The sequence below is a fragment of the Elephantulus edwardii genome, unplaced genomic scaffold, assembly GCF_000299155.1.
Source record: "Elephantulus edwardii isolate Elephantulus edwardi_28Jun2011 unplaced genomic scaffold, EleEdw1.0 scaffold00013, whole genome shotgun sequence".
Classification (NCBI taxonomy): Eukaryota; Metazoa; Chordata; class Mammalia; order Macroscelidea; family Macroscelididae; genus Elephantulus; species Elephantulus edwardii.
In genome coordinates this window covers 5,865,621-5,880,868 of record NW_006399763.1, presented here as the reverse complement: position 1 = coordinate 5,880,868, position 15,248 = coordinate 5,865,621, and the positions used below count along the sequence as shown (strand labels likewise).

The 15,248-nt window shown below is 38.7% G+C and overlaps 1 protein-coding gene across 2 annotated transcripts in view; it reads right to left on the bottom strand.

The window, feature by feature from the left end:
• ATG5 (autophagy related 5) overlaps nt 1-15,248 on the bottom strand; it is a 121,879-nt gene that overhangs the window by 51,734 nt on the left and 54,897 nt on the right. For both annotated transcript variants that reach the window (XM_006881178.1, XM_006881179.1), the window contains one exon: nt 3,798-3,892. In XM_006881178.1, coding sequence (XP_006881240.1) covers nt 3,798-3,892 — 95 coding nt within the window. The remainder of the gene's footprint in view (nt 1-3,797; nt 3,893-15,248) is intronic.

Here is a 15,248-nt window from a genome sequence, read left to right as displayed (position 1 = left end):
TCATTTGATATGCATGTAGCCTTTATGTCACTGAAAGGCTCTGGGTCTTTTCAATGCACTAACCAAAGTCACTGTTCATTGCTTCCATTCAGAGTTAGTGAATATGGTAAACACTTATCATTGCTTGCTTACTAATCAGTAGTGAACAATTTCAAAATTTACTATGACTGTAAGCCTGTGTTTACCTTATTAACTGGGTATTTTCATCACTGTCAGGGATTTTGTATTTGAAAAAAAGTTGTGAATCTGTAAAAGCATGAAGTGGCCTTGGGAGATATATGCCGGCTATCCCTAGAAGCAGAAGGTTTGATGTGAAGAAAATGTGAAATTGTTCACTATACATTAATAGTAAAACATAGCTAAGTCCTTGTTTACTGGCTAATCTGATACTGTGTAATTAATTTCTAAAATGTCTACTACATGCCTTTCTGTTAACAGTCATTTGGTGGCTGGGGTCTCTTGTTTAAAGAAGCTGGGACCCAAAAGCAGCTGAGATCAAGAAAGCGGGTCTTTTGGATCAATAGTTTGATCCCACATACCTGCAGCCTCAGAGCCTGTGTGAATACTAGTAGAAAGGATTCAGCAGAGACTTCCATGTGATCTTACCATCTGGGACGTTACCCCAGCATGCTAGTTTTGAGTCTCAACTGGAATGCTTAAACATCCTCACAGGAGCACATCCTGCCACATCTATCGAAGCTTCAACTGGATTTTGTAACACGATATTCGTATGCTGATTTGTCAGTAGAGACAAAATGCTAAATTGTCATGTTGTATTGGGGAAATTCATTGCTCTAATTAGTTCTGCACTTGTCTGTCAGTTACTTTGCTGTACTAAGTAGTTTGTGGGCTGCTGTGATGCTGCAAGCCATACCTCCAGCATTTCAAATGCCACAAGGATCACCCATAGTGGAAGGTTTGATTAGAGCTCACAGATTAAGAAAGATTAGGAAGCATGAGTGGCCATCCACGTCTTAAATTGCAGGCCTCTGAAAAACCTATGATCAGTAGAGGAACACAAATAATTATAGTATTAGAAATGAAGTTCAGACTGGAAGTCAATCAAAATGAGAAAAAATAGCAGCAAACATCCTTTAATAATTAGAACATGGAATGTATGAAGCATGAATGTTGGAAAACTTTTAAGTTGTGAAGAATGAAATGGAACCCATGATCATCAACATTCTAGGCACTAGTGAAATGAGATGAATTAGCTTTGGCCACTTTGAATCAGACAATCACATAGTATGCTATGCTGGGAATGAAAAATAGAAGAAGAATGGTGTTATGTTCATAGTTAAAAAGAAATTTCAAGTTGTATCCTTAAGTATAATGTTGTGAGAGATAGGATATTATCAATACACATACACAGAAGACCTTTTAATATTTCTATTATTCACATATACGCTCCTACAGCTAATGCCAAATAGAAGAAAATGGAAAATTTTACCAGTTCTTAAGTCCAAAATTGACCAAACATGCAGTCAAGATGCCTTAACAATAAGTGATGATTTGAATGTAAAAATTAGAAACAATGAAGAAGAAATGATAGTCAGAAAGCATGGACCTGGTGACAGAAATAAGGTTGGAAACAGAATGATCAAATTTTGTATGGTCAATGTTTTATTCATTGCAAATATCTTTTTAGAAAAACACAAATGGCAACTTTACACACGGCTCTCACTTGATGGATTGTATAGAAACCAGAATGACTATATCTTTGGAAGAAATTGCTGGAGAAGCTCAATATTAGCAGTCAAAATATGGCCAGGAGCAGACTGTGGGTCAGGTGATCAATTACTCATGTGCAAGTTCTAATTGAGGCTGAAGAAAATGAAAACAAGTCCACGAGAACCAAAATATAAGTTTGAGTCTATTCCACTTGACTTTCAAAATCATCTTAAGAACAGGTTTGAAGTAATGAACATCAATGATCTAAGGCCAGATGAGTTGTAGGATGACATTTAGGATATCATCCATGAAGAACAAAAGGTCATTATAAAGACAGAGGATAAAGAAAAAAATGAAATAAATGTTATAAGAGACTGTGAAAACTGCACTAGAGCATTGGGAAGCCAAAACAAATGGAAAACATGCTAAAGAGCTGAACAGAAGGCTTCAAATGGCAACATGAGAGGACAAAGTAAAATATTACAATGAAATATGCAGAGTTGGATTGGAGAGTAAAGAGAGAAGAACTCGCTTGGTATTTCTCAATCTGAAGGAAATGAAAAAACAAATTTAAGCCTCAAGTAGCAATATTGAAGTATGGTAAAGGCAATATGTTGAATGATCCAGGAAGCATCAGAAGATGATGGAAGGAATATAGAGTTACTGTACCAAAAATAAGTGACATTGAAAAATTTCAGGAAGTATCATATGAACAACGGTCAATGGTAATGAAGGAAGAAGTTGAAGCTACACTGAAGCCACTAGAATAAAATAAGACTTGAGGGAGCAAGGGATATGTTTTAATGAACAGATATCGCCCTAGATGTGCTCCAGTCTATGCCAGGAAATCTGGAGGACAGCTGCCTGGCAAACTGACTGGAAGAGAATCATACTTGTTCCTATTCCCAAGAAAAGTGATCCAACAGAATGTGCAAATTTCCAAACAATATAATTAATATTACATGCAAACAACATATTGAAGATCATTCAAAAACGGCTAGAAGAGTACAAAGAGATAGGGGACTGCCATTAAGTTCAAGGAGTATTTAGAAGAGACCATAGCATCAGGGTTATCACTGCTGATGTCAGATGAATCCTGGATGAAAGAATACTAGAAGAATATCTATTTATGCTTTCTTGACTATGCAGAGGCACTTCACTGTGTGGATCATAGCAAGTTATGGCAAACACTGAGAAGAACAGGAATCCCAGAACATTTAATTATGTTCATGTGAAACCTAGACCCGAGAACCCTATTGAGCAATGCTCCTTTCCACATATGGGGTAAACGTGAGTCGGATTCGACTTTACTGCAACTAGTAACATTTAGAAAAACGGGATATCTAATTAAATCAGCTGGATTTTTCCACTAGGATTTTTACGATTTTATTTATACTGTGTATTTATTTCTATTTCTATTTTATTTATATGAGTTCATTATGAAACTCCTATTCTGATTTGCCATTACATCAATGAAATGAATAAAAAACAAGCTGTAACACTAAATCGGAAGTACTTTTCACTCTTCCAGCACAGAGGCATTAACCCTAACCCTATTTTTGATGCGACAGCACATAACAGCATACATCAAATGAAGCAAGAATGAGCCTCTGTCTCACAAATTTTGGACATATTATCAAGAGTATCAGTTAGACATCATGCTTGGCCAAGTGGAGGGTCAGCAAGAAAGAGGAGGATCCTCAATGAGATGGACTGATGCAGAAGCCGCAATAACGGGCTCAAGCACAGCAGAGACTGTGAGGGTGGCGCAGGACAGGGTAATGTTTCACTCTGTTGCACAGAGGGTCATCATGAGTTTGAATTGACTTGATGGTACCTAAAAACAACATAGGACAAATATATATGAATTTTAAAGTGTTTTCAGAAATATAGCATTTCTTGACCAGGACGTACGCTGTAAGGAAGGTGTCAACATTTCACTATCTAGTTTATTGTACAATATTGAAGAGGAACCATCTAGAACATCTGATTGTTATTAAAAGACACAGATCTGCAAAGTCTTAATACACACACTGTTCAGTAACTATCAGAGTTGAATAGTCTTAAAACAATGTTTTACTATCTGACCTTTCACCAACAGACATTTCAGTACAATTACTTCCTACCTGATATATTCTAAAAGGGATGTAACGAAATCCATTTTCTTCTGCAGGATATTCCATGAGTTTCCGATTGATGGCCCAAAATTGGTCAAATCTGTCTGTAAGGATAATAGGGTATTAAAAATAAATACAATTATAACTTAACATCACACATGAAGAGATGAAACCTATATTTTATTAAAAGCATCACCTACACATAAACAAACAAAAAGCTAGGTATGTCTACCTTATGGCTGCTTCTTCCTAGATGATAACATAGACCTTTTCCCCCCATAAGAAAAAGACAGATACATGCCCACTGATCAGGTGAAAAAGCATCAGGCTGAGGCATTATCTTTATTACTTTAGTCTTGTCTAAAACACAAAAGTCCAACTTCACAAAATTTTATCTAGACCTTTTTTTAAAGCAATAGAGTCAAAATACAGAACATTGTAAACATCAAACACCTACAAAAAAATAATCGTTTAAGAAGAGCTTTGGGGAAAACATAGAATTTACTGTTAACAAATGTCAATTGCAGTTAAATCTAGGCAATGGCCTGCTAAGCTGAAGGCCAGTGGTGGCAGAAAAACGAGGCAGTCGGCTCCTGTAAAGATTTATAGCTGTGGAAACACTAGGAGGCACTTCTACTCTGTCCCGTAAGGCTGTTATGACCAGGAACAGACTCCATGACTGTGGGATTTGGCTTTCTTTTCTTTTTAAAAAATAGCTTCAACCTTTAAAACCCAAACCAACCGCCATCAAGTCAACTTTGAATCATGGTGACCTTCCACCGGGTTTCTTAGGTTGGAAATCAGACTAGTGGGGTTATCCCCTGCCTATCCCACACCAAAATCCCAAGTTTATTTCCGGTTTACAATATCAGCATCTGGGAAAGTCTTTTTCTTTATGCTTCACATGGCTACTTCCTTCTCTTCATTCAAATCTCCATATTAATTTTCCATTTTCAAGGAGGAGTTCCTTCATAAACCTAGCTCCTACACCCAGTCATTCCCTATACCATTAGTCTGATACCCTCTAACCAGTACTCTTATTTGAAGTTACCTTCTCACATGCACAAATACTTATTTTCTCTCACTCAATTAAAATATAAGCTCCTTGAGAAGAAGAACATTCTTTGCATCCTCATTTCTAGAACACTTCCTAGTACAATGACATACATGGATTATAAATGGATTACACAGGGCCCCTGACCACTAGCTTGAAATGGCTCCCAACAATCTGAGGTCATCACTGTAGGCTAGCACTGTGAGCTTAAACTCCAGAGGCATCAAACTAAAATTCTCAAATATCCAATTGCTTAAAATATAGTATAAACAAACACATTTTTAGTCATTTAGCACCTATCTACTTTATATACTCCATAAAACTGCATTGAAATCTGCTAACCACAGATATAACCAACCCTGTAACTAAAATAGACCTGGCTCAAACCACTGCTGTCTTTCGGAGCTTTCTGACCAGCTTGCTGCTAAGCAACATTACCTATTCCTAAGCCCCTCTCCAATTTCCTCAGCTCCTCTGAGAGACGTCTTATTCTCTTCCCTTTCAGGGTAACAATGGCCATATATCTTCCATGGAAACTTTTAATCTCATGAAACCCTATGCAAATGCCACCCAATAAAAAGCTTGTGTTGTACTATTAGACAGGATCCTGGCACTTACTTCACCAACTCTAAACACTCAATGAATGTATGTTGAATGGCTAAGTAATTAAATGGAAAATGGAGACTAAGGGAGGGGGAAAACAAAGAATCTTCAATTTAGCAAGGCACAGTAGAAAGGGTGTTCTCCGTTGCTTCTGAGCTGTGCCATTTAATATCTAGGTGAATTGGAGGAGATACTTTACAAAAGTAATGCTTTAAATTTCTTCACCCGTAAGATGAAGACTAATAGAACATACTCTGGTGGCTTAGTGATAAGGAGTTTTGCTACCAACCCAAAAGCACAGAATTCAAATCCATCATGGGAGAAAGATAGGCAATCTCTTCCCCTGTCATTAAACTGGCTCTCAAAGGCCGCTGGAAGGTCAACTATGAATCAGTTCTAACTTGATGGAACACAACAATAATGGTACATATTCATATCAAGTCACTGCAAAGAAAAAAATTAATGTAAATGCTTACAATAGAACCTGGCACAAAGAAGGTGCTACATTAAGTGTTTGCTATTATGGAGAAGAGACTGAGGTTGTTAACAATTACAGGTTGCTTGGCTCCACAATCAACATTCTTGGGACCAGCAGTCAGGAAATCTAAAGACGAACTGCACTGGGAAAATCTGCTGTCAGGGACCTCTCCAGAGTACTGAGAAGCAAGAATGTCAATCTAGAGACTAAGGTGCGCCTGATCCAGGTCATGGTCTTTGCAATTACTTGATATGCATCAGAGAGCTGGACAATGACTAATAGTGATATATGAAGAATCACTGCCTTTGAGTTGTGGTAGAGAAGTCTTGAACATACCATAGACTGCCAAGAAAACAAGTCTGTCTTGGAGAGGGTGAAACCCAAGTTTCTCCTTGGAGGATAGGATTTTGAAGCTCTCTCTGTCTCACATACTTTGGACATGTGGCCAGGAGGGACCAGTCCTTTAAGAAGGACATCATGTTTAGAAGGGTGGAGGGATGGCACAGGAGAGGAAAACCCCCAAATGAGATGGACTGACACAGTAACCGGGGTATTAGGTGCAGATATGTCAATGAGACTGACTCAAGACAGGGCTGGCTTCAGAGCTATTGTATATAAGGTTGCTGTGAAATGCAAGCAAATCAATGGCACATAACAACAACAACATTAATTATCCCTTAAGTGGCATCAGCTCCACTATGACACTGAATTTCTAGATTAAGCAACAAGGTAAGTGAAGTGTTAGGGCTAGTATGAAAAAGTGGCTCTGCCCAAGTCCTATCATTGTAGGTTTGCAAGTGTTCAGTCTGGCTCAGAGACAGGAAGTCTGCTCTACTCACATCAAATTCTGTGAATGTTGCCTGCCAGCTATGGACTTGCTAACCATGGTCGAGAAAGTAATAATTAGGATACAATCCCCACACATTTGCAATCCTTCACAACACTAAATTCCCTTCATCATGCCTTTTTTGTGCTTTCCCCATCCTTTCAATAAATATATGAGACCTTATCTTTTCACTGCTTGGTAACAATTTCATTGCCATTTACCTTCTGCCAATTTTGCTATATTATGAAACAGTTATGGGTGCAGAAATGGTGGTCCAAACATGTCCAGGTCCCAGAACAAGTGAGGTGACTTCATTTTTGGATAATCTGAATTCTACATTGCAGATTAGCATTCCTTCCCAAACCTTCCTTCTACCAAATACCCAACATACCAACGGCCATGAAGATTTTAGACTTCATGTTCTATCTGGCAGGACAGAAAGCACTTTAACACATCAGGAGGGGGAAAAACTGAGGAGTACATTAACAAAAGTATGAAGAAAAACAGTCACAGTATTGCCGTTTTGAGGGTGATTCCAAACAAAGTAAAACATTTTTGGTTCAATCTTTAATGGAACTTCACTCCAAACAGAAAGAAGGTTTGAATATTTTTTTAATATCTTTCTAATGATTTTGTTTTTAAAATTCCAATGACAGGAACGATAAAGATGAGGCTAAATGTATAAGAGACTCAAGGATAATCTGAATCATAGAGAGTCCTCCTGGGAAGAAATGGTTGTAAATTGAAAGACACTTTGAAGATAATAATCAGGACATGACTGAACATGATACATCCTCATCTCAACAAATCTGTTTACTTTACACTCATTTTTTAATGGGCTATCTATCCATCACTGCTCACTAAAAAATTGGGATGAATTTTTAAAAATATTTAAATGTGATTTTCACATAAATTGATTTTTGAAATGCTCTCGAGTCTTTAAAACAGTAAAAAGAAAAAGTATGCAATGAATTTTAAGTATATAGCACTGCTGCAGAAATTAAAAGCACTGACATTAATTCACACTGCAAAAAAATGAATGTTCAGGAAACAGTATCTTTAATATATGATTTTTTACTATCAGAATTTAAGCTCAAAGTCACTAATCAGAACTGGTATAGGCAGTGGGTAAAGTCATGGAGGAGGAAGGAAGGATGAGTTGTATGATGGGGGAAGCAGGAAATTTTGAAGTACATTTCTAGATCTTTGTTTAAAAGCACATGATTGCCTGGGAAGAGGTAGCAATGATTGTTTCTCTAAGACTTGGGCATCCAGGCCCTAGTAGTATAATATAGTAGACATAAGCTAAGTGTTAGTGAGAGGTACTGAAGGAATTAAGAATTGCCTGAAAGAACAGTTAAGATATGCAGAATTATACTGAGTGCCAGACAGATAGTTGGAGAGGGTGGTGAAAGAAAACAAAAAAGATAAAAAATGCAAGATGTTGAATACACATGTTGTTTACTTAAAAAATTGACCTAAAGTTAGAATGCAATGAAAGAATTCATTTGCCACTTAACAGCCATTTCAAAGAAAACAATACAATCACCATTATCCGTAAGTAATTATGGTTAAGTCTGCAAAGCTAAATTTATATTAATAGTTAATTGAGTAAAGAACTGTTGGTCAATATATTTCTTTTGTTTAAAAAAGAACATAGTTGCAAACACAATCATAGCAATTAAACACACTAGTTCAAGAACTGAGCTGCTGGAACAATTGGTAAACTTGTAAGTGATCATTCACGTAAGGTGCTCAGCATACAACTTGGCCTGAGTTAAGAGCATTCAACAATACAATAAATGCGAAGCATTCTATCCATTCAATCCACACTGAAAACTTCATACATAATGTAATCAAATGTTACCCAATCCTCTATCATCCCTGTGGTCAGTTGCTAATCAGGCGATTAAGATCTATAACGGTTTTCAAAAGGAAATCACCAGCATCATGGTACCACACAAAGCACCACTAACATGAAAGTTAACACCTGTACATGTGTTGTATGGGCCCAGATTTTCAACGTGAAGGACTTGAATTCTACCACTGAACCAGCTAGGGTCCCACCATTCTCATAAATACAGGACTAGAGTTCAAATTACTAGTAAATTTAAGCATAGAACTTAAGGTAGCCAACTTCAGGCAATCTTTCTTAAAATGTAGCTATTATCTATATAATAAAAAGTAATATGTATAGGTTTTTAAAATGTCTATCATCATCTATAATTACAGATATTAATACCAAGAGAGTAACTTAAAACATACAATGTTGTTTTTGTTGCTGCTGTGTACCTGCTAGTCAGAATGACCCAGAATGACCTTCCAGTGAGTTTTCAGAGGCAGTAATAGCATAGGAGATTGCCCATTCTTCTCCCACAAAAACATACAATATACATAGTAAAATTCATGTTTGTTACATGTTTGTTTGTAATCTTAATTGAATTCTCAAGTAGGGTTATAAGCTTACTTTCAGCAACATCCCCTCCCCCCCATGAAGCTGTAGATTTTTGGATGCCATACACAGCTTGAGAGGAACTTACTCATCTTCCTGCAAAGAGTGCTTGTAGGCTTAAAAATAAAAGACTAACCTAGCTAGCTGTTAGTCAACCCAAAAAAGCATACAGTATAGTTACTGGATGTTTGAAGCCTCCAGTGGCATTATAGATGGCTTTGCTCCACACTTCACTGTGTTCTATCTTTGGAACACATGGTCTGCACATAGTAAACAGTATACTACTTATTTTTTTTTTTTTTTTGCATTTTCACTGTGAGGATGAATAGAACGTGAATTAGAAGTCTGAGCATTAGATTTTGAAAATGTAATAAACCTCCTTCTACACCTATACAAAATACTTACCTCTAGCAACCCCCAACTAAATCCATTTCTACTTGTATGTCTAATAGATACGTTAACTTTCATGTAGTAGCTGAATATGTTAAAAACTTGGATCATCACCCAGGGGCTCTAATTCAAGAACACATTTCCTGTCAATTTTAACTCCTATTAAAGACCAAATCTATTGATTTTTCTCCATATCTACCACTATAAGCTAAATACCACAATTATTCTACATCTGGACTAATAACAGGGTCTTTCTGGTTCCACTCTTGCTCTCTCCTATTCCATTCTCCACTGGGCAGTCAGACTGAAAGGATGAATTCAGCCTTTCATCACTCCCCTACTTATTAATTTTAAAATGGCTCCTCACATAACTTAAATCCAAATTAGTTTCTCTATATTCGAACAAAACCAAAGCAAATCCTTCAAACACAATGTCATCAAGTGGGAACTAACTGACTCATAGCTGACCTTCAAGCAGGTCTCTGAGATGCTCTAAATCCCATGAGAGGTAATTGTTCACCTTTTTCCTGCAGAGCTTCTAGAGGATTGGAACTGTTCCACAACAGCGTTTGTCTTAGCACCACGATTCCCTAGGGACTCTGCCACCAGAACTCCTTATTGTTGTTTTTATTGTATGCCATGGAGTTGGGACCCACCAGGCAGTTTGCAGAGGATCTGAATTACACTGGGAGGAGAGACTGCCCTCTCTCCCATGGAGCTACAGGTGGGTTCAAGCTGCTCACTTTTGGGCTGGCAGCACAACTCTGTACCAATAGCCAAACTATATTTAGACAAGGCACTAACTTGATTATAGAAAACTATAGAATATGCTAACTTCACAGAACTCAGTATTTCTTTTCATTGTCTATTAACTTCTTAATAGCAGAACTCTGTAAGTAAGATTGATGTTTGCAACTTTGATTGAGAGAGATGGACCTAGCCTGCAAATGGCTAAAGACAGTGCGTGTACTAAAGATTTTTTTTTAAATCAACTTTCTGGTGGGAGGTCTGAGTCTCAAAGGAGAAGGTTCAGAATGCTGTTTTAAGTGAGACTCATTTAGCAACATTCTGACAGACCTAGATGTATACTTCTAGGCGGAAAGTCCTTTAAGGAAGAAATAGAGGTAACACAGAGACACCTCTTACTTTTTCGTTGCTGTTACGTTAGAACTGACTCTTAGCTGACCCTCTCGAGGGTTTCTGAGGCTGTAATTCACACAGGATGAGATTACTCCACTTCATCCCCTGGTGGATCCAAATACCAGAGAGGCACAGCTTCTGGGTTAGCAGCCTGGCTCCCTAGAGCCCACACCAAAGGTCCCTTGATGCCACTCAGAAGCCAAGAAGGCTAGAAAATAAGCTGCTTCTTGGCCCTTCTTCAACTCTTATTAAATCTTTGAATTTAATCTTGCACTTTTCATAAGGAATATATGATTTTGTGTCAAAGAATTTAAAAAAAAAACAAAACAGTAGGGTTACTGTTCAGGCTGAAAAGAATAGACACAGTATTATCCTGTTGTTGTTATGTGCTATTGAGTCGCTTGCAACTCACAGCAACTCAAAGAACAAGAGCTCTGAACTATGCCCTATTCTGAGCCAATTTCACCATCTCTGACATACCTGTCTCTCTTGTCAGAGTCACTGTATCGTTCTACCTACCTCATCCAAGGTCTTCCTTGCCTGTACTTACCCTTCACCCTTCCAAGCACGATGTCCTTCTCCAAGGACTAGTCCTTCTGGCAACATGCCCAAAGTACATGAAAAGAGGCTTCCAAATCCTTGCCTCCAAAGAGTAACCTGGTTTCACCCTCTCCAGAACAGACTTGCATTATTCCCCTGGCAGCCCATGGTATGTTCAATGCTCTTCTCTAGCACCACAACTAAGCATAGACTCTTCTTCTATAATTCTTAAGTTATTATCCAGCTGATGCAATTGGGAAGACCACAGCCTGGATCAGCACACCCTAGTTTCTAGGCTGACTGCTGTCAGCATTCTGGAGAGGTCACTGACACCAGACTTTCCCAAAATAACCCTTCTTTTGAATCCCTGATTGTTAGTACCAAGAGTGATAATTTGGACCTGAGCAGGATGAAACTTCTAAAGACAAAGGTGCACCTAATCCAGGCATGGTCTTCTCAATTACTCCGAGGGCTGGACAATGACTAAGGATGACAGAAGAAGAAATTGATGCCTTCGAGTTGTGGTGGTGAAGTCTTGAACATACCATGGACTGCTAAGAAAACAAATAGGTCTGTCTTGGAGAGGGTGAAGTCAAGTTTCTCCTTGGAGGCTAGGATTTTGAAGTTCCATTTCACATACTTTGGGCACATGGCCAGGAGGGACTAGTCCTTGGAGAAGGACATCATACTCAGAAGGGTGGAGGGACAGCACAGAAGAAGAAGATCTCAGATGAGATGGATTGATACAGTAACTGGCGCAATGGGTAGTTAGTGTGTCAGAATTAGTGAGACTGGCTGGCTCTGGACAGAGCAGGGTTCCGAGTTGCTGTACACAGGGCTACAGGCAACTCGAAAGCATGTAACAACAGGATGAAATTGTCAAGAACCTCAATCTCTTCTCCATCTATCATGGTGCTACCAATTGGCCCAGTGGAAAGAATCTTTGTTTTCTTGTTGTTGGGCTTCAATTCAGTCAGTCCTTGACCTCTGGAACAAATGCTTCAGCTCCTTTTTGGTTTCTGCAAACAAGACTATGTCATCTGCGTAACACAGGTTGTTGATGAGTCCAGTCCTGATGCCACATTCCTCCTCATAAACTGCAGCCTCCCGAACGATTTGTTCCACATAGAGATTGAAAGGTAAGGTATGGAGAAAGAATATGTTCCTGATGCAGAACTTTCCTGATTTTGAACCATGAAGCGTTTCCTTGCTTCCTGGTCCAAGTACAGATTTTGCATGAGCACAATCAAGTGTTCTGGGATTCTTATTTTTCTCAAAGTTAGTCACAATTTGTTGTGATCCACACAGTCATATGCCTTTGAGTAGGAAATAAAAAACATTCTTCTGGTACTATTTGTTTTCAGCCAAGATCCATACGACATTGTCAATCATGATTCTAGTGCCATGTCCTCTTCCAAACTCAGGTTGTATTTCTGGTAGTTCTCTGTCGATGTCCTGAAACAGTCAGTTGCTTTTGGATAATCTTCAGCAGGATTTTGCTTGTGTGTGATATCAGTACTACTGTTTGATAATTTCCACACTCTGTTGGATCAATTTTATCCTGTTTTAAAAAGCATTGCTTACAACCTTTTCTATTCCAAAAATGTCTGAATATAATAAAATATATTGTTGTTGCTACTATGTGCCAGAGTCTCCTCCAACTCACAGCAACCCTCTGTATAACACCTCTAACCCTGCTCTATCTTTAGCCAATTTCATGGTCTCTGACACATCTACCTCCACTACCCCAGTCCATTCAATTCATTTCATCCAAGGTCTTCCTCTCTTGCGTTGTCCCTCCACTCTTCCAAACATGATCTTCTTTTCCAGGGACTGGTCCCTTCTGGCAACATGCCCAAAGTATGTAATGGAGCTTCAAAATCTTTGCCTCCAAGGAGCAACCTGGTTTCACTCTCACTAGGGCAGACCTATTTCTTTTAGCAGTCCATGACATGACCAATACTCTTGCCCAGGACCACACTTAGTCACGTATATGGCACCACTATCATATGAAAGCTACTTATTTTGTTCTTAAGTGTCACTGAAGTCAATCATGACTAATAGCAACTGTATGAACAACAGATGAGAACTTTCCCGTTTCCTCCTCACAATCTCTACTATGCTCATGATCACTGTTACGGTCACTGTACCAATCCAACTCCTTAAGGATTTTCCTCTCATTCCTTTCTGAAAAGAACACACTCATTTAAATCTAATAATTATATTTTACTCTTAAAAAGAACTTGTTTGAAAATACAATGTCATCAAGAAACAGTTAACCACAAATACAAATAATATTTTATGTATTAGTTTTCTAATTCTGTCATGCATAAATGCACTGTGCATAAAACTTTGGGTGCCTGTCACATTGCCATTTTATAGAAGCTATGTTCATGGATGAGTATTAGCAGCTCTCTTCAGGAGCCCTGGAGGCTGCCCATATTTGTGCCAAGAAGTACATGGTGAAAAATTGTGGCCAAGATGGATTTTACATCAATGTACGGCTGCATCCTTTCCATGTCATTTGCATCGACAAGATGCTGTCCTGTGCTGGTGCAGGTATGCCTAAGGTACAGTGGCCAGGGTCGACATCGACCAGGTCATTATGTCCATCCATACCAAGCTTCCAAACAAGAAGTATGTGACTGAGGCCCTTCGCGGAGCCAAATTCAAGTTCCCTGGGTGCCAGAAGAACCATTATCTCCAAGAAGAGGGGTTTTACAAAGTTTAATGCTGATGAATTTAAAAATATGGTGGCTCAAAAGCATCTCATTCTAGATGGTTGTGGAGTGAAATGCATCCTCAATTGCAGCTCCTTGGACAAGTGGCGGGCCCTGCAATCGTAGCACCTTGGTTAGCACTGCCCTGTCATAACCTGTGTATCAATAAGTTAAACTTCTTGGGAAAAAAATAAAGAGTCTCACCACTAGGCCAATTGGCAGTATCATGATAGATGGAGAAGAGATAGAGATTGTTAACAATGTCAGCATGCTCAGCTACACAATCTACATTCTTGGCACCAGCAGTCAAGAAATCAAAATGCATTAGGTACATCTGCTGTCAGGGACCTTTCCAGAGTACTGAGAAGCAATGATGTTAGTCTAGAGACCAAGATGTGCCTGATCCAGGCCACGATCTTTGCAATTACTTGCTATGCATCAGAGAGATGGTCAATGACCAAGGATAGCAGAAGAATTATTTATGCTTTTGAGTTATGGTGCTGGAGAAGAACACTGAAAATACCATGGACAGCCAAAAGAACAAACAGGTCTGTCCTGGAGAGAGTGAAACAAAAGTTGCTCCTTGGAAGCAAGCATTTTGAAACTATCTTACATATTTTGGGCACAATGCCAGGAGGGGCCAGTCCTTGGAGAAGGACATCATGCGTGGAAGGGGGCAGAGGAACAGCGCAAGAGAGGAACATCCTGAATGAGATGAAATGACATAAAAACTGGGGTAATGGGATAGGTGTAAGAGATAGTGAGACTGGTTCAGGATAAGGCAGGGTTCAGAGGTACTATATATATAGATAGTGTTGCTATGGGTAGCAGGCGATTTGATGGCACATAACAACAACATGAGGTAATTTTAGTGTGCTCTAGTGCTTTAGTGGTAAGGATTTGGGCTCCCAAACCAAAGGCACACAGCTCGGATCCACTGCTGCTCTACAGAAAAAAGATGGGCAATCACCTGCGGTGTAACTGACTGCCTCTGAAAACCTGTTAAAGGATGAGCTGTGAGTTGGTTCTGACTTGATGGTATATAACATAACAAGAGGTAACTTTAGTCTACTATTGTGGGTGATGTGGTCAAAGGAGACCCAATTTTAAGGTTGTGCTCAAGTTCTGTGACTTGATAAGACTTTTTACCCTGGGTTGGTTTGTGTGTGTGTGTGTTGAAATTTTTTTTGGTTTATTATTTATTAAATTTTATTAGTTTTAATGAACATTTACAGGGATTTTGGGTTTCCATTCCTT